Genomic DNA, 23,889 nt, shown 5'->3' with positions numbered 1-23,889 from the left:
TGGTGTCAGGGAACAGTATTAAACCTCTGTGAGTCTCAGAGTCCCTCTAATTTTCTGACTGCAGGGAAACTTTTATTCTCTGCTGCAAGATCATTAGGGACCTACTTGTCAGTGGCTGTCAGTGCGTTAGCTGAATCTGTTGTGCCTCTGCCTGAATGCTTTCTCTTAGCTATCCCCTGCACATAGCTTGAGAATTTCTTGATACTTTCTAGTAGCTGTCACAGGGGTAATGCAGATGCAGCTTGCTAGGATGTATTCCTACCAAGCAGAGATACCCATATTGCTATCAAGGTCGATAACCAAGGATTGGTGTAAACTAAAGGAGGAAAGATTTAGGTTATGTTTTGTTTGATTTTGTTGTGGTGGTAGGTTTTGTGTTGTTTTTTAGGGAGAATGGATAGGTGGTGTTTTTTTTGTTTGTTTGTTTCCCTGTCATTTTCTTTTTCAAGAGCCTGTTATCACAAGAAAGTTATTAGCCATTAACTAGATGGCTTAATATCATACGATATGAGGGGTTTAGATGGCTAAATCTGTATTATAATTCTAAGAGCTTTTCATACAACAAGATCTTACAGTTTTCTCTTCTGGTTGTAAAAGTACTACCTACCTTCAGAGCGTGTTTCATATGATAAATCAAATTAGAGAAAAAATACATTTTCCATTAATTTTTTAGCTCACAGATTTTATCTTTAAAAATCACTGCTTTAGGAAATAGTTATATGAGAAGAACAAGGATATAGGCCAAAGAACAGCAAAGAATAGAATAAGCAAATTTCTCTATTTCTGTCTTTTGTTTAATGATTAATGGGATAGAGTAATGGAATTCAACTGTACAAGATTAACTCCAGGCAACTTAGTTTGCAGTGTAATACATATTCTTCCCTCTCTTCCAAACCGATTTCTCCTATGATGCTATGACACGTACAAATTAATATCCTGCTGATGCAGCGTGAACACTACATCATTATTCAGCCATAGCTTTTGCTGTTATCTAAGATAAAAATGGGCAATGGGCCCATTTGTTTTGGACAGCTGGTATTAGAGATGATGTTCAAGTTAAACCGTAAGCCTTGCTTCTAATCCTGACAAACAAAACACAATGGTGCAGCCATGTGGGTACACTTAAGAATATACCTTTTTGTTTCTCTTTAATGCAGCATTCATCATTTATTTAAGTCTTGTTTCTGCAGCTCCGTGCATAACTGCTTTGAATTCTGTTCTGTTGCATATGATTGGGTAATCACAAAATCAAAATAACATGGTGAGATGTCCATTTTGCATCTCTCTGTGTCCAAGGGCTGACAAGACAAAGGACAGAATGAAAAAATAAAATATATATTGCTATGAACTAGGATTATGTAGATCTTTGAATGTTGGATCACCACAGCATGGATAAAATGCTGCTGTTTATTGATGGTAGCCTGGGAGCAAGGGTGTTGGAAGAAGTCTGGATTTTTCTGAGCCTCTGGGACCTAGAGGGTACAAAAATGTATTTGAACCCATTTTAGAAAGGAAATGATGAATTGTCAGTTCTAATAACTTTAACTTTCATGTTATTTATTGCAGATAATTTAATATTTTATGTAAATTGTGGGCTAATATCATAAATAGGCAGAAAAGTTCAGCTTTTTAATGTCTTTGTAATCATAAAATGGTACACTCCAGAAAATTAGTTGTATTTATAGATAAAACGTCTCTAGCACTTCTATTCCAGCTACAGACTATCACTTGATATAATGGTTTAATACATTTAATGGGAAGTGATAAAATATTAGAATTCTATCTTTTCTAAGTGATGCGGTCCCTTTATTGTTAACTCATGGTAACTTAAAAGCTGCCTTCTCTGATTCCTGTCTGGAATGGTATTCTTCCAGAGAGCTGAAATGTATGAGTTGCTGATAAACCAAAAAATATCTAAATATTTGGATTGATAAAGTATCTAATAAGTGGATTTAAATTCAAAATTGACAATCTTAAGAAATGATAAACTGATTCAGTGCTTGATTTTCTTGTTCTGTAGCAGATTTGTGCCAAATTCTATCCTTTGTAGTCAGAATGAGAACCAGTGTGACATCACACTGTGTATTTTTTTTGCCAAGAAAAAGTGAGGTTGGGTAATGAAGTGACATCAGCAAGAGCTTAAGAGAAAACTGTTAATTCTCTGTTGTGCTGAGATTTTACTGACTTAAACTTGAAAGTAAAATTCAGTGACGATTTTTCCTGACTACAGTGTATTGTAACCCATTAGTACTGGGGGGAAAAAAAAGAGATTTTAAAATGATGGAAGACATTAGTGCTACATGTCTGGAGTATGCTATGACAGATGGGGGTCTCATAAAATGTTAGAGCTTACCCTGTTCTCTGTTTTTCTTTCTCAAGAGCGGTTTTAAGTGTTAGGGTTTAGCTCTGCAGACAACTAAGCATCACACAACCATTCACTCCATCCTTCCCCCTGTCCCCAGAAGAAGAATGGGGGAGAAAACTGGGGCAAAAAAGACTAAAATTATCTTATGTGTTGAGATAAGGATAGTTTAATAGGAAAGAAAGGGCGGGGGGGAGGGGAAGAGAATACACAAAACAAGTGATACACAACACAATTATTCATCACCTGCTGATCGATGCCCAGCCAGTCCCCAAGCAACAGTACCCCTGCCCCTGGCCAACATCCCCCCCGTTTTATTGTTCTGCACGATGCCACATGGTATGTGAAATCTCTCTGGTAAGCCTGGGCCAGCTGACCTGGCTGTGTCCCCCTCAGCTCCTGGTGCACCCCCAGCCTCTTCTCTGGCAGGGCAGCAAGAGAAGCTGAAAAGGCTTTGGCTCTGTGTAAGGGCTGGTCTGCAACAATTGAAATATTGGTGTGTTATCAGCATTATTTTTCTCCTAAATAAAATTTTAAAAATAATAATAATAATAAAAAAAACCCAGCACCATAACATCTACAGTGAAGAAAATTAACTCTATCCCAACAGAAACCAGGGCAGTAAGCGAATGGTTTCTTTCTTTGCTTTCTGTCTTTCCTTCGCAGCTTTCCATTTCTTAGCTCCTTTCACAGAAATCTGTGATTTCTTTGGAGTTTCAAGGCATGTAGCTTCTATTGACATGCATGTTAGTGAGAGGAGAATACAAGAGAAAAGGTTCACGTCTAGACCAAATGGCATGGAAAACTGAGTGTGTTACCTGTAGATGGATGTTTTGCCCACCTCATTCTAAGCTCCTCTGGGATGCCTGAGATGTGTTGAATGGACTAGTGCTCTGAGATCAATTCTCTCCAGTTTTGAACTATACCTTCACAGCTTTCACACAAATGTTTAATAAGTTCCATGACTTAGTTTTTAGGCACCTTTTCTCTTACATTCTGTTGATACACAAATGTTGAATTTGATGCTTAAGTAGGTAACTCCTTTAGACAAATTTGAAATGTGACATTTTGGTTCAGTTTTGTTGGCTCCCAGTTTGTGAAGCCATTAAGACTAAGGAAGAAAAAAGTGAAAGGGGAAAAAAATTGCTCTTTCAGTTTTGTTAAGGTCTTACATGCACCTTGGTTTGCAGCGTAATTCTGCAACAGAACTTACTATGTGTTGACAGCTTCCTGAGAATGCAACTGCTTCAAATTTGCCTTACAATTTGTTTCATAATCAGGTTTATTTCTGGAGAGCTTTGAATAACCCCATATCTCGATAAAGGCTTCTTAACACTGGTGTACCATTAACTTTTGACTGTTATGCAAAATATTCTTTAATTGTGTTATTTCTCAAAAGGTTACCATATAGGCCAATCAATAAGGTAGATATTACAGTGGGAGTCTGTTATAGACCACTCAGCCAGGATGAAGAGGTAGATGAAGTTCTGTAAGTAATTAGGAGAAGTCTCGCTATTGTAAGTCCTTATTCTCATGGGGGACTTCAACTTCTCAGATGTCTGCTGGAAATACAGTAGAACAGAGACAAAAGATGTAGTGTTGAAAGATGAGGTTACGACTGAGGTGCTTAATGCCTTTCTTGTCTCACTCTTTATTAGTAAGACCAATTTTTCTGAGGATACCCAGCCCCCTGAGTTGGAAGATGGTAACAGGGAACAGAATGAAGCACCTATAATCCAATGGGGAATTGTAGGTGATCTACTGCATTGTATGAATGTTCATAAGTCTATGAATCTAGACAGGATTCATCCCGGGGTACTGAAGAAGCTGGCAGAAGTGCTCACCAAGCCACTTTTGGTAATTTACAAGCAGTCCTGGCTGGTTAAAAACAAACAAACAGGAAAATAAAAACATTGAGGTTTTTGTGCAGATGATTTAAGAATGTAAACAGATTGTCAAGCAAAGGTTTTATGATCTCCTTTCTGAAGTTTTTTGTAAGTTTTCAACTGGAGTGTAGTCTAGAAAAATACATGGTAGAGCTAGTATTTTACAAGGGGGATAAATACTTGTTCGTATATTCTCAGTTTTGTGAATTTTGGTTTATGCCAAGTGGAACATTAAGGCTTTTTTTCATCTAAAAAACAGAACAAAATACATTGAACTACAACTGTTCACTTATATATAGTCTTTGAAATAGACTTAAATCTAACAGACACTGGTTACTTTGGTTTTGAGATTTCTGATGAGTGGATTTGTTAAAGACTAAGTCCTGTATTTGTTGGTTTATTCCTTCTTGTGCTCCTGTGAAATGCATATGTATATTTTTTTTTTTTTCTAAATAATAATTTTAAGGGGTTTTGGAAAATGAACTGAGCCAGTGGTGAGTGGTTAGGTATCCTTTCAAGGTCATTGAATGTGCCTTTTGAGGAAAGGTCTTGGGGGATTTTGAAGCTGCTGCTGGAGTCACTGAACAGCGATGCTTATTATTTACTAATTTCTGGATATTGAAAATCATTTAAATATCAATTTTAATCAAAAGTAAGGGGATAGTTTTAATTTCATTTACGAAACGGGTTTAAGATAGGCTGACATTATTTATTTTTTTTCACCATTCCTTTCTCAATCCATCCTTCTGATGGATGAATCTTCACTTAACCTACAGACTAAAATGTCACATTAGAGGAGTAGCACTCCGGACTAAAATGTCACATTATAGGAGGAGCACTCCACGAAGAATTTTCAAGTGACCCTTGTATGCTCTAGTTTGATTGACGTCATTGAAGAAGTAAGAAGATCCCATAGAAATCATCTCCAAAAAGTGCCTGGAAGTTTTCTGAGCTGCTTTTTCTGGTGTATGATTACTCAAAATTTGTCAACTCAGAGTAAACAGGTTATATTCCTGTCAAAATGGGAGTCTTGTTAGCCATGCCAATTCATGCTACTAAAAAATACGTATGTACAAAATTGAAATTCCTTTTTGCCTTTGAGAATGCAATGTGCACAGTCAAATTTTATGGCATAAAATGAATAGCTATGTAATAGGTAGTAAGAAAATATAAGATGTATTGTTATTTACATCTAAACTATTGTCTAACTTTATAGTATTGCATTTCAAGTGTTCTAGTCTGTACTATCGTAAACTCTTAATAATAGTAACAGTGCGATCAATAAGCTAGATAACATTTGTATTGCAAGAACCTAGGATATTTTTTTCCCCATAAGGTAGAAATGACAAAACTTCTGTATTATTTGCTATTAACTTGATAATGAGTCGTGATTGCACTTCAACTGGAAAACTGGTGAGAGAACAAAAATTCAGTGAGAGTAGAGGTAACTACTCTAAAGTGAAAAAAAGAATAGAGTATAATTCATTGTGTGATAGTAATTGTCAATTTGTCAGAGATAAATGCTGAAGATCACATTTTAAGAAAAATGAGAATATACATATTGGATAGCTGCTACAGAAGTATAGTAACTATGATATTAGGGCTACAAAGATCAGAGGGCTGGAGCACCTCTCCTATGAAGAAAGGCTGAGAGAGCTGGGGGTGTTCGGCCTGGAGAAGACAAGGCTCCAGGGAGACCTTATTGTGGCCTTTCAGTACTTAAAGGAGTCTTATAAAAAGGATGGAGAAGGACTCTTTACTCAGGTAAAAGAGTAGGTATAATGATAGGACAAGGAAACAGGTTGCCCAGAGAAGCTGTGGATGCCCCATCCCTGGAAGTGCTTAAGGCCAGGCTGGATGGGGCTTTAGGCAACCTGGTCTGGTGGGAGGTGTCCCTGCCCATGGCAGGGGGGTTGGACCCAGGTGATCTTTAAAGTCCTTTCCAACCCAAACCATTTTATGTTGCTATAAGATTTTTAGTTCTGAGACCATAGTGGACTACAGTGGCTCCTTGAGGAGCCCCACACAATACAGAGGAGCTGTCTACCTAGCTGAAGGCAAAACTATGTACCCTATGTACTTCTTCATTGCACTGTATGGGTACTTGCTGCTTTGGTCACATGAAGTGGATCATATGGAGGAACGCAAAAGAGGAATTATGGAAGATCCATAAGTAAAAATGATCGACATGTAGACCATTAGTGCAAAGTTTTTGAGGAAGTAACATTATCTTATTGTAGTTTTGGATTGCAAAGAGCCATTCTTCATATAGCCAATCAACTAAGGGGTACAGTGTACATTTTGAATAGCTACTGGTTTTATTCTGCATCCCTCTGCCCTACTGGTAGAATGGACAGAAATCTGGAAATTATGCCGAAGTGATGAGAGTTTCTGAAAAGAGTAGCATGAATAGTAGCCATAAAGGTGAGTTATTTTTCGTTGTCATTGTGAACACCATGTATAGGTAGGTTTTTAGTTTAGATTATACACAATGATACACATGGGCTGTGAGGAAGTCCTTGTGCCTCACCGTGACATTGTCTACAGGCCCACAATCACCCAGAATAGCTCACCACAAGCCTACAGATTTTAGGATTAGTGACGTATTTTGCAAAGCTGCCATGTCAAGCAGAATATCCATTTCATTCTGTTTGGTCGTGACTAAATCCGAAGCCTTTACCAGGAATAATCAACTTCACATGCCCAAGCAAACACCTTGGGTTTATGTCTGTTTCTCTTGTGTGCTCGTTGTCTCTCTGTTCCCCATGCACACCTTTGCAAATGCACCAGCAGATACTTCCCCATGCCCTTGATGGTCAAAGCTGTGTTGACTCTTCCTGTAGAGAAGCGAAGCAGGTAAAGACAATTTTTTGCTGGTCACATGGAATTGCCCCTTTTTTCCCCAGCAGATGATGGGCAGCTACTGTGTTTCACTGCTTGTCTGTCAGGACAGAAGTAGCAGAGTCTTTGCCATGGCAGCCAGGAGATCCCTGGTGAAAGGGATTCCTCACTGATCTGATCTGTTGCGTGGCCCTGGGCCCTCGTCTCACTGCCTTAGATCAGCAGCAGTAGCAGTGGCAGGCGGAGGAGGAATTCATTGGAGTGCCTCCTATTCTCCACCCTGGCATAGACTGTCATTTAGAAATCTCAGTTTTAGGCACTGAGGAGCTGGAAGCTCATGTGATCTGTGGAAAAAATAGGCTGACAGGATTCTCTGCAAAGGTATCTCTACTGGATTGTAAACCGGCCGAGGGGAGTTCACTGTGAAGTTTCGAGTTGTACTTGTGGTTTTCTTTTTTCTCTTCCACCAAAGGATTTCAACGTTGAGTGGAGCCCTGAACATTGTTGCTGGTTTTGACTAAGAATGAGCGAACTCTGTGAAACTGTGAATAATTGAGAGTGTCCGTGGTGGAAGATGAGAAGGAGTGAGGAGTTATTTGTTCTATTCAGAGTCTGAGGAGTAGTTGCCGTCTAGATCCTCTTGCTAAGAAAACAGCGCTTAGAGTGGGAGACAATATCTGGACATTCAGTCCAAGGCAGCCTGGCTAATTCATTGTCCTTACTAGAAAAAAATAAAGATATAAAGAAAAAGAAGGGACTAATTAAGACCAGATTCAGAGAAGGCAGGAGGTGCTTTTTTATTTATTTTTCCTCCAGGAATAGCATTTACTTCGTATATGATTATGCATGATCCAGGATGGAAATTCAGGACAAGCCTGAAATGTATCGTGACATTATTTTGCCTTTGTCCAGAGCATGGCTGTGTGTTGTAGGATTATTGGGACAGACCATTGTCGCATGACAAAAAAAAAAAAAAAAAAAAAAAAAAACTAGCATTTTGTTCACGTGGTTAAATAAGAAGAACAGCCTTGGAAAATGGTTCTACCTTTAATGTTTGTTTTAATTAAAAGCCTGAAACTCTAAGCTTACTTCTGGGGTGGTATCCCTCAGGTTTCTTTTAACTGGAAGAGAGTTTCCAGGAATTCAAAAATACTGCATATTCGTATTGAGAACTGAAACCCTGTTGCTTTCTAATCCAGCAAAAGACTTGAAAACGTGCAGGTTGTATCTTAGGGTATCATGAAGGGTATCTTAGTTTGTGGGTATCTGAAGTCATTAGGGTTCCCTCCTGTACTTACATGAGTTAGTAGTAGGAGGCCCAATATGATTTTTTTTTTTTTAATACAATCAAGTGTGTCTGGGGCATTTTATTGTCTTCTGTTGTGCCCTCTGATAGAACTCCTTCTGTGAGGGCTTATAGGACTCAGTCTGTGCACAGACATCAACCTTTTCAGTGTTCTTGATCTTGGATTGGGAATTATTGCCCATTACGTTATGTCCTATTGTACATTGCCTCTCAGGAGTGTTTTGACAGCAGAGTATGATGACTGCTCTTGATAGTATAGCTACAAAGTCTTTAAAACTTTTTTCTTTCTTCATTTCTTCTTTTTTTTTTTTTTTTTCTCCTTCAAATTAAAATGGTGGGATCGAGGTAGGCTTAGTGCTGTATTCTTCTGGGACAGGAGTGGGTGAGAACTGGATTGAGAAAGCAGGCTTCTATTCCTGAGGCAGCAGAAGATTAAATATCACAGAGATACTGTTATTGAACTCTGCTTGTGTTGCAAGCACAAGCTTGTTCTTACTTTTAAGAAATAATAATACAAAATGATGTGCCTCTGGTGTTCCTCTTGGTACCTCCTTGGGTTGGTTGCAGCTAGACTTTCCTACTGGGGGCTGCTGTGGATCCTTGCTCCCCTTGTAATCAACTTTTGAAAGTACAGTGTGACTTTTGTTTAGGATGTCTTCCTTTTAGAGTGTATCGGAGGGAGTCTGACTTCTGTACTGGTACATGGGAGACAGAGGAACTGTCTTTTGTACTAATAGATAGTTGAAATGAAGCAAGGGTACATTCCAAGACTCAGAATTCAGGAGTTTTTCTCAGTATGGTAACATAAAGGAAGCCAATATATCAACAATATTAGCCCATTAGGAACCCTGTGTTACTTATGTTAGATGGTCAGCCATGAATGAGTCACTCTAGATAGTGCTATCGGGAATGAAGAAGTGCTGTAAGTAAGCAAGCACTATGAGAACAACCAAGATGTTAAATGAGATGCTTCCAACATATTAAATATCCAAGTGGTAAACATGGTGTTGTACTCTGATTCTTCGTAACAAGTTCTGTAACTTTCCTCATGCACTGCTGTTACAGCTGTGTTGTTCGAGGGATTGCTTTAAAGAAAATTAGAATATAACCCTTCTACTGTATTGATCCAACAGAGAAAATCCAAGGTAAATGCTTTAAAAGTTACTAAAAATTAAATGTATGATTAATATTTCAAATCATTTATATTTGAGGAGATTATACATGGCTTCATACACAGACATTTTACATGGTTATGAAGATTTCTATCACAGAAACTGTGGCTAACTTCAGCCTTTGCTGTAGCTTGTGAGCTCACAAATACTCATTAACTAAAAGCAACGTTTGGAGAAAATATGTCCAGAAGAGAAAAGAAACATAAGTACTTGGAGTACTTGGAGGAGGGCTTCCAAAGGAAGCTTCTGTGCTGGGCACTTTTTGGACGATATGCCCCAATTTGATAAGTGATGTTAGAGATCAGATCACTGAAGCTAATGGTTACAAACTGGTAGATGGTGTTTACCTCTAAAGATTTTAAGGTTAGAAAAGCTCATTTGATGAATGCAGTGTAAAATTTCTATCTTAGAACTGTATACCAGGAGCTTGGAAGTTGTTTGTACTTGGTTTGATGCGTTACTTAGACATTTTGAAAAGGGGTATCGAATGGGGAATAAATGATAAAAAACTGCAATTTATTATTATATGGGAATTTAAAGGTAGGGATTAAGCATGCATTACAAAGGGTTCTTCTGTGGGTGATGTAGAATTCATCTCCAGATTCATATGCTTGAAATTCGAAATTTGGTATCTTCGTGGAGTAAGGTGTTGAAGCTCCAAACTACAGTCAGTGGAGATCTAGTCAATACAGGCAGAAAGACTGCAAATTCAGATGTCTACTTTAGAATAGAACTGAATCTCTAGCTCTTCATTGAGAGCCTACATGCCAGAGATGCTCTTCAACTCCTTCTTGAGATAACTACTTCAAGGTTTCAACTAAAGAGGTGGCCGGTCCGTGTATGCCATATCCTGAGTGCAAGCCCAAGGTTGTGTCTCAACAGAGGCATGGGACTGGAGGAATTTCAGAGGAGGACAATGAGAATGACCAAGTCTGTGAAAACCACCACTCCAGGAATCAAACAAAGTGTCAAGTGTCCACGATACCTTTGTTATGCAAGTGTCAATCAGGAAAAGTTAAAATTGTTGAACAAGAGCTACCATGCCTTAAAAGCAAACAAATAAATAAAATGCCTCCCCTTCCTGCCTAGTAAAGGATTTGGCTGCCCTACATAAGAGGAATTGGGATGTGGAGTCAATTCAGATGGTTCACAACTACTCTCCACCCTGTCCTAATAGGAAGCTAAAAGATTGGGCTGTGAAGGTGGAAAAAAAGGGTTTATGAACCCCATATGCTTCCCCATATGGTTCCTTTGGACTTCAATCCCAAGGAGTCAGCAAGGACTCCTCAATCCAGACCTATGTAGGGGATCATTCTGCAAGAATAGCCTGCTGCCTGAGTTTGCAGGGAGCAAGAATGAAGGCCGCTCTATGACCAAGGTTAACCAGGTTTCTGCCTTCTTCATATTGTTAGAGGAGAAAAAAAAAAAAAAGAGGGTGTCAAGGTTGCTTTTACTTTTTATTGTGGTCTGAAACCTGTCAGCAGAGTTGGGGTTCTTGGGCAAGGGAGTGATGACTACTCCAGTGATAAAACAGACATCCTAACTCTGTCCATTTTCATTCCTAAGGAAACAAGAATTTTTGTATCCCCTGTCTTCAGACAAGGGTAGATATAAACCTGATGGTCTGTCTTTGGGGTGGGTAGGCAACCTATTCATACGTACTGAGCTCTATGCTTCAGTAGACTCTGTATACTAAATAAAGTTTTAGTTAAGTGCAGTCTGACTCTCTTTGCCTGAGGAATATTTGAAGCAGGCAGTTTTTGTTCTGTCCTTCTTGTTTGCTTTTGTGTGGCCATCTGTGAGACCGTACAGTAAGCAAAAATGAGCTGCAATGCTAGCATTTAGTTTTAAGGTGATCCAGTTTACTTGTGTTGGCACAAGAGTAACTGTGATGTGAAGGAGGATTGCCTGATGCTGAGAGGGTGGGAATGTAAGTACCACTTTTTGTTGTTTGAAAATTGCAGCCTGAGAGCTTCGTTTCCACCAGTTCAGGGAAGCATTACATTGGCAACAAAATTTACAGACTTGGGTTATAGAGGTGATATAAATAGTCTGTCAGGATTTCTATATCAAAGGCCTACTGAGAGGAGTTTCTGGTTTAAAAAATAAATTCTGGGCAAAATTGCATGCTTGTTGTCTTTATTTCTAGGTGCTAGTTTGTTTGTTTGTTTGTTTGTTTTCATTCAATTTTACAGAAAATTTAAACATTTAATTTTTTTTTTGATGCCTTAAAAATGAGTAGTGTTGCCTTCTGCTGTCAATTTCAGCATTAAAGCTATCTAAAATGCGCTGAACATTAGGCTCTAATTAGTATGCTTTAAAAACTCTAATTGATCTAGTTTTGATCTTTGAAGAGCTAGGTACTATTTACAGGCCTTCACTTCTTGTTTGCACCGTGGTTAATGCTGAGTATGTTCTGCATATTGCATAAGTCACACACTGCTGACATCAAATACAGAAGACTTGACATACAAACATATTCTCAGTCATGCCTCAAGCACAGGACAGAAAAAAGGGTTGACCTTAAGACCTTCACTGTGGCGCAGCTATTATATTCTCGGTCAGACGCTGCCTCCACACGGCACGCTGCTTCCTTACATGCCGCTTACATGATTTAATGAATTGATTGTTCAATGTGAAGCAATTTGAAGGGATCTGTTTTTCTACGTCTGCGGCGAGATTGTCAAAAGAAGGCTGATGGGATATCACAGTTAATGCTGCCTTGTTTTCAGAGCTCTGCTGGCATGATGCTGGCTTAGGCTTTCGCAATGAAGTTCTGCACCTAAGAGCTCTGTAGTGCCACATGCCCAGCAGCAGGTCTGGTTGTAGGGAGCAGGGGCAGCAATAGACAGCAAGCAGTCAGTTACAGCAGTGCCAGGGCTTGCTCCTTGGGCAGGCTTGCCAGGGTAGAAGTCACATTTCTTTATCTTTCCGCTCTTGGGAATTGTTCAGATCTTTCAGAGACCTGGGCAGTCTTAGTGTACTCCTCTTCCTTTGCCTGTGGCAAATGGTGATCAGAAATCATGTGCAGGGACTTATCTAAGATCGCATGCAGGGAGGTAGGGTTTTTGCTGGCATCTCCCATGGCCTGATGATCTCCCTCACTCGTGAGGCATCCTCCTGACTTAAAGCCTGACCGAAGGGCTTTGTGCTTCTCCCAGGTGAAATGTCTGGCGTGCTTGTGGTTTTGTGGTTTCCTACAGAGACTTTGACATTCCTGCTGTCACTGATCTCTTCCTTGCCATCTTTTGCCCCAGTAGCATCCATGGAAGAGAATCCTTGCAGACAAGAGGAATAATATTAAACAAATGGGTTGAATAATGTAGTTTGTTCTCTCCTTTTTTGAGACTGTACAGGCTACTGGGAATCACTGGTGCTAAGCACCTTTGAGCTGCATTTATGCAGGAGCAAAAAAATCTTGTTGTTATGACATGAGTTTTTATTATTGAATTGTGCAAACTACTGTAGAAAATATTCGGTGGGTATTCTTTTTTCACCCATCTGGAGCCACCTCAGAATTTGTACTTGTCTAACACCTCATCTTAGGTGTATACAGTAGACAGGTATATACATACAATCAAATGCTAATTACTTTCCCACTGATTGTAAGAAAGACTGGAGGACTGCAGCTGATGTAGACATATGTATAGTTAAGTAAGGCAGTTATTATTCATCATTTTATGATAGCTTCTGGCACCGATAATGGCTTAGGGGCTCAAAGAAGGCTTTCAGGGGAATTAAATTTACCTTAAAATCCACTGATGTTATTATCCATATAAAGATGGGCCCTTAATTTGAATGCAGAAAGGATTGATCATCATTACTGTCGGGGGCTCCTACACATTATCTCATAATAGAAGTTCGATGTGCTTTACATGGGAATTTAAATGTCTATGTACCCATTTTACAGGTGGAGAAACTAACATGGGTTGAGAAATGTATCTAAGTAAAATTAAAAGTATTAAATGTATGCATATGCCTTTATAATCTGGATAAAATAGATTGCTCTCTACTTTTTTTTTTTTTAAGCCAGCTGCAGTATTTAAGAACCAAAATGGTGTTAAGTGCAGTTTGAAGTCTATAGAGATAAATTGTCATTCTTAGATTATAGGGTGGTTCCCTTTCTCTCTCTGTCAGGTATTTCTCTGTCAGAGAAACATGGATGCTGAAACTTAATTTTCCATGAATCTGTATGAGAAATCACTGAAAATACTTATTTTCAAACCTTGTTTTCTTTCCTCAGATGCCTTTTTTTAATTAATTCCTTTGATCAGGAATAGGTTAGTTGCATTTATCTGGGGGAATGTAGCATATCTGGCATTTATGTGTTTTGTTAGCCACGAGTAACTGTAATTTTATTAAGATTTCTAGCGTATTCAAATATTAGACTTAAGCCCCATCCTATGGCAAATACTAGTGTTTGAATATGCTTACACAAATGTTTTTTCTTCTCCTAGAAGATAGAGTACTTAATGTAATTGGTAAATCAGATGATATCTAGTGCTTCATTGTAATGCTCTACTTTACATGTAAATTATGTTTTGAAGCACTGTATCTTTTCTCAGTAGTGATTAATCCTTGAAATAAAGGGGGAGGGGGAAATAGCTAGTTGGTTTTAATGATGCATTCCTCCTTTGGGAAAGATTAACTGTGTACAACTTTGTTGAGTTTAGCAATTTGCAATGAATTGTTGAGTTGTCCATAGAGACCAATTCTGTTCTTCCAGAAGAGTGTTCACCAGGTTGCATTACTCTCTGTTTCTCTAAAGGAAAGAAGTTATTACATCTCTATCTAAAACAATAGGTAATACGTTCATTGCTAACATTTGAACTTAATGTAAATCTAGCAAGTAGAACTAGGTAGTAATATGTTTAATCGGCAGATAGAGGGAGAAGGTGACTATTTCAAAACATGCTCTTATTTTGTGTCTTTATCATAGAATCATAGAATGGTTTTAGTTGGAAGGAACCTTAAAGACCATCTAATTCTAACCCACCTTTAGGTACTTTAGAAATGTTTTGCATTTCTAAATTTCAGGGGATATTTGATGTTCTTTGTTGATTTGTCTTAGCCATGTGTGACGCATTTGCAGTTGGTCTTTAACATCTTTGGTTACTCTACCTCCTTTTCCTGTTCTTTCTCTTTTTTTGGATTGTACATAGCTATTCATGACTTGGTTAATTTTGCTGAAAGACCTATCGCTTTCTGCACCTGTAAGTCCCACAGAAGAAGTGTGAATGTGTGGTAACATTTAGCTTAATTCCTGCAACTGAGGAGCAACATATCAATGCAAATGTTTGGATTTCCTATGAGAAACTATGGGGGATTCTTGCTAACTATCTTTTTTGTGTGTGATTACTGTAGATTACACTCCACAAAAAGTATCAGACCTGTGGATAGGTACTCTTATTTGGGAGAGCTGATGAATCTCTCTTAGTTAAGTGAACTCTGTAAGCTGTGTCTTTATTTGAGACTTAGCTCGTGCTCAGGAATGGGAATAGTAGCAGAGAGTGCTGGAGCGGTGATTTGTAACTGTGCTCAGAGATAGTGCAGCCTTTTAGAAGTTATCTGGAGGAAGAGATTGATGGATAGCAATCAAGTGCAACAACGTCTGCATGTTGAATCAGTTTAGCATCCGTACACAGAAGTGTGATGGTCTTTCATTCTGACATGAAACAACGAATTGCTTGCTAGCAGTGAGAACGAGTGTCGATGTTCCTTCTCACGCCAGTTAGTGCATCATGTGTGCGATGCGCAGCAATGTTTTTTTCATTGTTTGTTGTGCTAAAACTGTACTGAGAACTGGCATTTGAACATGACATGGCAATGAATGAAAATGCTCCTCACCCTTCATGCTGGAAACTATTGCAAATGAGCATTGTGGATGTGGGACTGACAGAGTGTCCCAGATTTCCCCTGCCAAAGGCTTGGGCTCAGAGACCATTAGAAGTGACAGTGTATCTTTCCACTAACTGGAAGAATATTGCAATATGAGTAGGCGCACTAACCTGTTTTCATTTGCCTAGATTTTGTCTGTGTCACAGACAAACAACTTTCACAACTTTGAAAGTATTTGGAAGCAAAGTGAATGATGTGAAATAAGTAAATTTAAGAATACTTACAACAGACAAGTCACACAGTTTTTTTTCTCCCCCTAAACTGCAGCCACAGGAACAAGTCTTCAGGCTGGTCTCATCCTTCGGGGACCTGGAGCTTGAACCAGGGAACACCTTATGGATGGGAGATGACGGCAAACAGAGATGGAAGAGACTACTTCATCAAGTAAGTGGGTAGTGCGAGCTGTGCACACCACAGCGCAGTGCTGCAGCGCTGCTCCTAACAGCATCTCCTCGGAATCCTAACTCCTGTTTCAGCCTTACACAGTTTATGTTTCACTGTTTTGTTTTATTGCACACAGATAGCTTTGACTTCATGGATCCTCGTTCTTTATTAAGCAGTGTTGTGGTGCTTGGTTATTTCATTTACTAAGGCAAACACTAATATAAGGACCTGTAATTTGTTGAGGAATTGCAACAAATGTCATTAACAAAACATGAAAATAAAACTTCCTTGTTTAAAGAATGAAGAGAAAGGTCAGTTCTGTCTGGGATTAACAACTGTCCTCCATCTCTGCCATATGAGCTCTTTTAGCTTGTTTAATATATTCATAATACCAGTAATGAGAAAGTGTTTGTTTTGATCCTGTATAGTTAGTATTCTAATTCTTACATTATCTATAGTCCTTTGGCTCTGAATTTAAAGGTTTGCAAAACAGATGTCCATGTGAATAATTTGATCGTAACCAAAAGTGGGTTTTCTTTTCCCAGTGAAAACTGTGCAGAATTGTTATTTAAAATTACCTAAGTGGCTTGGATAAAATACAGTTTGTTATCCTAGCAAATGTACATATATGGCTTTGGAACTTTTTCACTAAGAAGGGGTGGTGGTGAGTTAGCAGAACAATAGCTTAGTATTGCAGCATTAGTTGCTTTAGCTTATATATCATTTTAAGTCCAGCATTTTGTTTCTGCTCATGAAGGGCTGTTTTTTTTGGTTGGTTGGCTGGTTTGTTTTGATTTGTTTCTAATTATTATTTCATTTTTATGTTTATCGGTCTGATTAGAAACTTGCAGATGCTTTAAAATGTCCTGGATGAGAATTACAGACCTTTCTTTTAACACAGAGTAATAAGATCAGATTTATTTAAAATTGACCATTAAAACCCTAAATTCCCTGCAGATCCGTCATCTGCAAAAAAAACATTTCACAGGGTAAGATCCCCTTTGTATTCATCCCCTCTTTGCCCAGGGTGTATGCCTTGGCTTCCCTAGGAGGCATTTGGTATCGAAACCAAAGCAAGATTTGTAGCAGTTTGGTAACCTGAAGGCAACCACGATAAGGCTTTCAGGGTTTAGAGAGATTTCAGACATGTCCAAATTGGAACAAGTTGTCTGGCTTAAAGAAGGCTCACAGCTGACTTTGAAATGTCATATTCTTCCTGTAACAAGTATTTGTCATGCTTTGCATGTCTGTAAGACACAGGCTGCAGTGCTGGGCAATGCGAAGCTGAATGCCAGGCACAATATAACTATATTAGCATAGGTTTTCTGCCTGAACTGATTAGGCTTGTCAAAAAGTATTGGTGAGCCTCAAAAGCAGTGTGCTGATAGGACTGTGTTGCTTCTGTTACTCTAGTTAATGAAGGTATCTGCACCAGTAAAAACTGCAGACCTAGATGTCAGTAACTAGCAACTGCGTTCCTGTACAGAAGGTCTTTCTCAATATCAGAAACTACTCTTCGGGGGTGTCCATTCTTTCTTTAGAATGTCAGTATATTCTCCTCTGCCTGACTGAGATTCATTTGAACAATAACATCCAGTTTCTAAGGACAGGCACCACCACATTTCATTCCTCTTTTCTCACTGGTCACATAATGGGATGCTGTACTTGTGTAACTATAAACAGCTGTGGCTTACAGAATGCAGTGCATTAGTACTCATTAATTTTGTAATTTGGGAGCATTTTCTAACCTGCAGTAGATAATAATTACTTGTTTTGTTTTTGTTTTGTTTTTGGTTTGTTTGCTTGTTTACTTTCTTGATTGCCTTTTAGTACCTTACAGTGCTATATCCACCTCTTAAAAGCAGAAAAATTAATCTAAGAAGAAAATGCCATAACAAGCAATGCCAAATTAGCTCTTAAGTAATGTTAGGCTTGTTTTTGTTATTGTTGGTTTGTTTGTCTACTGTTTGTTTTGGTTTGTTTGTTTTGTGTGTGTTCTTATGAGGTGCTTTCTCTCCATTCTCTTTGGGACCCTGGTCTTCCATTTTTCTCTGCATGTAGATAGCAGGTAGAGATCACAGAACTAAATAAGTTGACAAGATCTTAGCCTTAGTTTGCAAAAATAATTTAATAAAAGTCATGGATTTAGCAAAGTGAGGTTTGCTGTAGTCCATTTTCAGGATGGCCATGATCTTGGTGACAAACAAAAAGCTCTGCCTCTGAACCCACTTCTTACAGTCGCAGAATTCTCTATGGGCAGGCAAAAATCATAAGCTTGATGGTAACTATCACTTGATTAGTTACATGTTTCATGCTTAAAATACCTAACAAAAGTAGTATAATACAAACCTTACATGAACAAAGAATATGGTGCAATTTCAGAAATTTAACAAGTAGAGAGTCCTGCTTTTTCATACTTTTCAAGTGTTTTAGAAACACTAATTGCTGTAAAAACACAACATACTCTAGTGGTAAATCTTTCCTGAGCTTCACGTGCAAGGATCCTTGAGAGAGCAAGGATCTTCTTATGGTTGCACTTGGGTAACCTTCGCTCTAAGAACGAAGGCCGGTAGCCTTCTTTTGCTAGCTAGCTACAGATATAAAACTGAGTTATTGTAACAAGTGCATGTACCTAAATTGTCACTTCTTTGCTAAGCTGACTAGGTTTAACTGGTAGCCTAGGTTTTACCTAAACCTGTTGAACCTAGTTCTAGGTCAGGTTTGTGGGTGTGAAAGTTTATTCCCTCCATCTCACCTGTGACTATTACTTTTATTTTCATGGTATCCCATTTTGGCCTAGTTCACACTTAAAATCCTTACTTACTTTGCAAATACCTGCATGCCTTTCTTGATATTACTGTATTCTGACATTTTTATATATTTCTTTCTCATCCTTTCTGTAAGATCACCTAGCATAATAGGTGAATTGAGCTCTTAGATACCACTTTTAATTCTTTGCAAAGTTTAACAGAATCAAAATAATGGCCTGGGAACTCCGTCCCACTGCAGAATAGGCTGGGGTATGATAGTCAAAGGGATGGTTTGAATTGTAAGGCACAGGTATGGAATTGCATCTGGAGCATTCATGTCCTAGACGATGACAACATTACTCAAAGTGCATTCAGGTATAAAGAAAAATAAATTGTAGGATGGATATTTTGTACACAGTTGGTCTCTAGGAAAAGTGTCTCTCTCTGGGTTAGAATCACAGAACAGCCCAGTTGGGAATGGACCTCAAAAGATCACCACATCCATCCTTTCATGGGAAAAAGGAGCCTAGAAGAGATCAGCTAGCACCCAGTCCAATTGCATCTTGAAAACTTCCAGTGATGTGGATTCCCCCATGTACTTGCGGAGGTTTTTCTAGTCATTTGTTGTTCTTACTGAAAAATGTCATTCTTATATCAAGATGAAGCCTCTCCCAGTGCAGCTTGTGCCCATTTCCCTGTCTTCTCCATGTGGCTCCTCTTGAAGGTAGGCCTTCTGTCTCTTTGTAGCCATCCTTTAAGTACTGAATATTGTGAAGAGGTCCCCCTAAAGCCTTATTTTCTCCAGGGTGAAAAGACCTGTCTCTTTCAGTCTTTCCTCATAGGGCAGATTCTCCAGCCCTTTGATCACCTTCGTGGCCCTCCTTTGGACCCTCTCCAGTTTGTCTGTGTATTTTCTGAACTGCGGGGACCAGACCTGGACACAGTACTCCCTGTGTGGCCTGACAAGAGTTGAGTAGAGTGGGACAATCACATTTCTGTCTCCACTGGTAATGTCCCTGCAAATGCAGCCCAGGATCCAATTTGTCCCTGCCTCCTGCGGTGCACTGCTGACCCCCGTTCAGCTTGTGGTCCCCCACGGCCCCCAGGCTCCATTCAGCAGGGCTGCTCCCCAGCCACGCAGATCCTGGCCTCTCCTGGGCTCTGAGGGTATGTTGTCCCAGGTGCAGGGCCTTGTCTTTGTGAAACTTCATACAGCTCATGCTTGACCAACCTTCCAGCCTGTCCAGGTCTCTCTGGAAGATGGCTCTGCCTTCTGATGTTAGGAAGACCAGGAAACTAGAAATAACTCCTGTACTGTAGGCCCCTTGCAAATGAGGATGTTCTTCTTTCCTTTTTCTCAACATTAATATCAAGGGAAGGAACCAAGGATGTAAAATCCTAGTATCTATGCTGTAATATATTTCTTTGTGTCACAGTCTTGCTTTCAGTAGTGTCAGAATCCCCAAATATAGCCTATACAGAGCCAAGAATCTATCGGGCTTGCAGGGTCTCTTGGGATCTACTTGAAGGCTTGGCATCAGATTTGTACCTACTTAAATTAATTCACAGTGATGTGTTGCAGTTGTCTCTACTGAAAATTGATGTACAGTTTTGTTAGCAAGGCTGCATATATTCTAACTATAATGAAGTCATACTATCTGGAAAAATAGGAGCTGTCCTTTCAGTGCCTACTATTTGTTCAAGGAAAAGCCCTCTTTGGCTTTCGAAACAGCTGCTTTTGCTGTTGCAACTAAACGAAACCATGTAAATGAAAACAGTATTAAGATTTTTTTCTTTCTTTTTTGCCTCAGAATTTTAGGAGTGAAATTGTGAGATGATAGTTGGCAGTTCTGTCAATAAAGGAAGAAGAGAGATCAGCAAGATAACATATCATATTGTCTCCAAGGCTTTTTATAGCCATACAGATTAAGAAATTGCATCCCACTAAAGGAGAAAAAGCAATTCAAATCCTTTGCTTGGTTTTGATTAAAGATGTATAAACCAGGTATTATCAGAATGAAATGTGCACGAGTTCTGTACAAGCAAATAACATAATTCATAGCAACATTAACAGTTTTTTAGTTAAATAATTTACTTACTGCCATATGTACGTATCCATTCAACTGCAAGCAGACATATTGTAATTTTGAAATTGTGGGAGGAATAGAGAATCCAGGAGAATCTTTATGTGAAATGAAAAGTAATTATATAGTGTCAGTGCAAAGGCTTTAAGGCGTGAATGTGAAGAGATGTTTATTCTTTCTGCTGAAGCAAATTTGGTTTCTTTCAAATCTAAGAAAGCCTCTATGGCCCAAACTAATCAGTGGTAGCTTCCTGTGCCAGGCAGCACTTTGGTAAAACTGTGAGAAGAGCCTTTTATCAAAATGTTTTGAGATGTCACTATCAATTCATTATCTCTTCTGTACAGATGGCACAACTGGGGTCATTTTGCAAACCTATAAAGTACTTGTATTAAGTTTAGGCCGTACTAAATTAAAGTTTCAGAACTTCACCCATTCCCTTTTAACTTGCCACTTTTACTTGAAATAGCCTTATGAGATAAGTAATACATTTTAGTATGGGAGGACAGCAGTCATCTGGTATTCTGCGAGCACATTTCTGTACAACCCAGGCTATATTAAGCTGGACCTTTAATATAAAACACTTTGCAGTGTATATTTTAACTGCTTCAAAGGCCTATTTTCTAAGCATTTTTTACATATACTGTGTGATGTATGACAATGAGAAGTTTCTTTAGTGCTAATATGAATACAAACATGAATCTTAATAAAACATACTTGGTGTGATTGGAGGTTTCAGGGAGATACGATGCAAAGCTGGAATATTTTGGTTGTTTTTGTCCATTTTGCTTAGCCTCATGGCGATTTCAGGTTGCCCAAGGTTCCACTGCTTTGATCTTACTGACTTTCTGACCTGTACATTTTCACCCTTTTCCTTGTGTCAATCTTGATGCTCAACAGACCTGGAGGGGAGTTGATAGAGGGAAATAAACTGACAAAAGCTAATAAAAAATCAATCCTACAGAGAAAGTAATGAATTTTATGTCAGTTTAACTCCGTGAGCCACTCTTCCACATGGTCAGGCAGAGTTGCAGAGTAGTTGAGGATGGAAGAAACCTCTGGAAGTCAGCTGCTCCAACCTCCTGCTCAGAGCATGGCTAATGGCAGGTGGTGCCGCAGTGGAATACATGATCGATGAGAGGACAAGGTTTCAACAGATTGTGTTGGCTTAACCTGCCCTAAAGTGGCACACTAAGGTGCAAGCTGAAGCAATGTTTCCTGCCATGGAAAGTCACACCCTTCTGATTCCTATTCCTATTTAACTCCTAAGGTGTTAGGTACTTTGGTATTGTATGGATTTCGGATCTGGCTTCTGTCATCCAAATAAAGACCTGAGTCTGTGAAATCAGACTAAATGAAAAGAAGTGTAGCACTTTGTATGTGGGCTCAAAGCAGGAGTGGTTCCAGTAAGATGTAGTTAGTTGTTATACTTTTAAAATAATTTTTCAGAAGCCAGAATGTTACAATATCCTTGTTTGCAGGACATGCTATTGATCATGTTTACTTTAACTCTTGCTATCGCATTGGATAGAATGACAGGGTATGCCTGCATTATCAGCTTGGCTTGCTCCCTACTTTGCTCCAAGGACCCTGACCATCTATACTTCATGCACATTAGTTTACTTCTGTGCAGTCTGGAACAAACTGAGCAAACTGCTGGGACCCCGGGCATGAAATATAAGGCAGCACACGCAGAGGTCAAAGCCTGCAGCCTTACTGCTTGGCTTGAAACCCCAGGTCAGTCCCTGGAAAAACACAGCAGAGCTGGTAGAGACCTGCTCATTGGAAGTCTTTCTGAATCTTATGTTAGTATGATGTGGTTGCTACACTAGCTGAAACGTGGCAGCATGTATTTTGATATCTTGAGTGCCTGCTGTTGCTTTTCACTGATGCTTTTGTATTTAGTAATCCTTAATTCTTCCAGGCTTCTTCCAGGTGCATCTGCAAATTTAATTCTTTTTTTTTTTTTCCCTAAGATACATTATCTTGCATATAACATTGTCAGCTCTGTGAGTTTTGGATTGTTAAATAATTGCATTTTGTTTTTTCTTGCCTGGCTTATTTCAGCAGTGGCATACTTGCTATGAAATGCTTGAATGCCAGCTTTTGTCCCATATGTAAAACAGAGGTGGCGTGTTTGTGTTTTTAGTATCTAGTGCAGTTCACGACAACCTAATACTGCAACGCATGCACCACACAATATTTCTTTACAAGACAGTAAAGGCATGAGGGAATGTTCTCCTGTACTCGTATACTTACCCATGTTTTTTTTAGTAGTTTTTGTCCAACTCTATTACATCTTTCTGTGCTTCAGAGAGGAAATTCATTCATGTTTTCTGAAAGGTGGAGTTCTTCTGTGTGTGTTACATGCATCCTGTCTGGCCAACCACTGCTCCCTGTACAGGCAGTTCTCATAGCTGGCCCGCGGTGTGGAATGACAGAACACAGTCATTGATGATATTAATGGCGAAGCAATCAAGCATCCTGCTTATTAAGGGCCACTAATTTATACCAGATGCAAAAATGAGGCTCACAGCATGCTAATCAGTTTACTTCAAAATAAATACGCACAGAAGAGGGATGAGACCATTCAGCTTTTTTTTTTTAACTGTTTTTTTCTCCCCTAATATTTCTGTTGGCATCTTTAGTCCTAACCTATCCTTCTTGTCCATGTTTTCTACAGGTTGTATATGCCTATTGGTAGGTCAGTCCTTCCTCAGAGTATTTCTCTGGGATTTGCTCTGTTGGAAGGTCCTGAACATAGAGCGTATAAGTATAGTGAAAGCCTTGATTGTGGTTACAGCGTTGTTCATCTTCATGCATTTTGAAAAGGCTGCTCTTATTTTGTTCTTTAAAATTACCTTAGTACATAAGGCCATAATAGAAGTTTGAAGCCACAGGAGCCACCTGCTAGCCTGTAGGTGTGATGTTACATCGCATTTTAGTGGATGCATTGTATTCTTTCATCTCTAGGTACAGAAAAAATGTGGACTAGATTTGCTGGAGAATTTACATGACATTCACAGAAAATATGAGCAGCATCACTGCTGCTGCTCCATCCTCCCTCAGCCAGGTGTAAGAGCACTTACACTTAGGCAGAGTGTCGAAAAGAGGGTTCATTTCCTTCTCTTTCCTATTCAGACTGGGGATATGAATGAGGGCAGTTGGCACCCCAGGATAATGCCTTAAGCCCAAGGCTGGCTGCAGGG

General features: G+C 39.1%; 1 protein-coding gene across 6 annotated transcripts in view; it reads left to right on the top strand.

Moving 5' to 3' along the window:
• FRMPD4 (FERM and PDZ domain containing 4) overlaps window positions 1-23,889 on the top strand; it is a 311,895-nt gene that overhangs the window by 174,391 nt on the left and 113,615 nt on the right. For all 6 annotated transcript variants that reach the window (XM_083802665.1, XM_083802667.1, XM_083802666.1 and 3 more), the window contains one exon: window positions 15,733-15,849. In XM_083802665.1, coding sequence (XP_083658791.1) covers window positions 15,733-15,849 — 117 coding nt within the window. Of the gene's footprint in view, window positions 1-15,732; window positions 15,850-23,889 lie in introns of those variants that run through there.

Source organism: Anser anser, assembly GCF_964211835.1.
Source record: "Anser anser genome assembly, chromosome: 1".
Classification (NCBI taxonomy): domain Eukaryota; kingdom Metazoa; phylum Chordata; class Aves; order Anseriformes; family Anatidae; genus Anser; species Anser anser.
The sequence above is the reverse complement of the archived record's forward strand: the minus strand, read 5'-3'. Positions and strand labels throughout refer to the sequence as shown.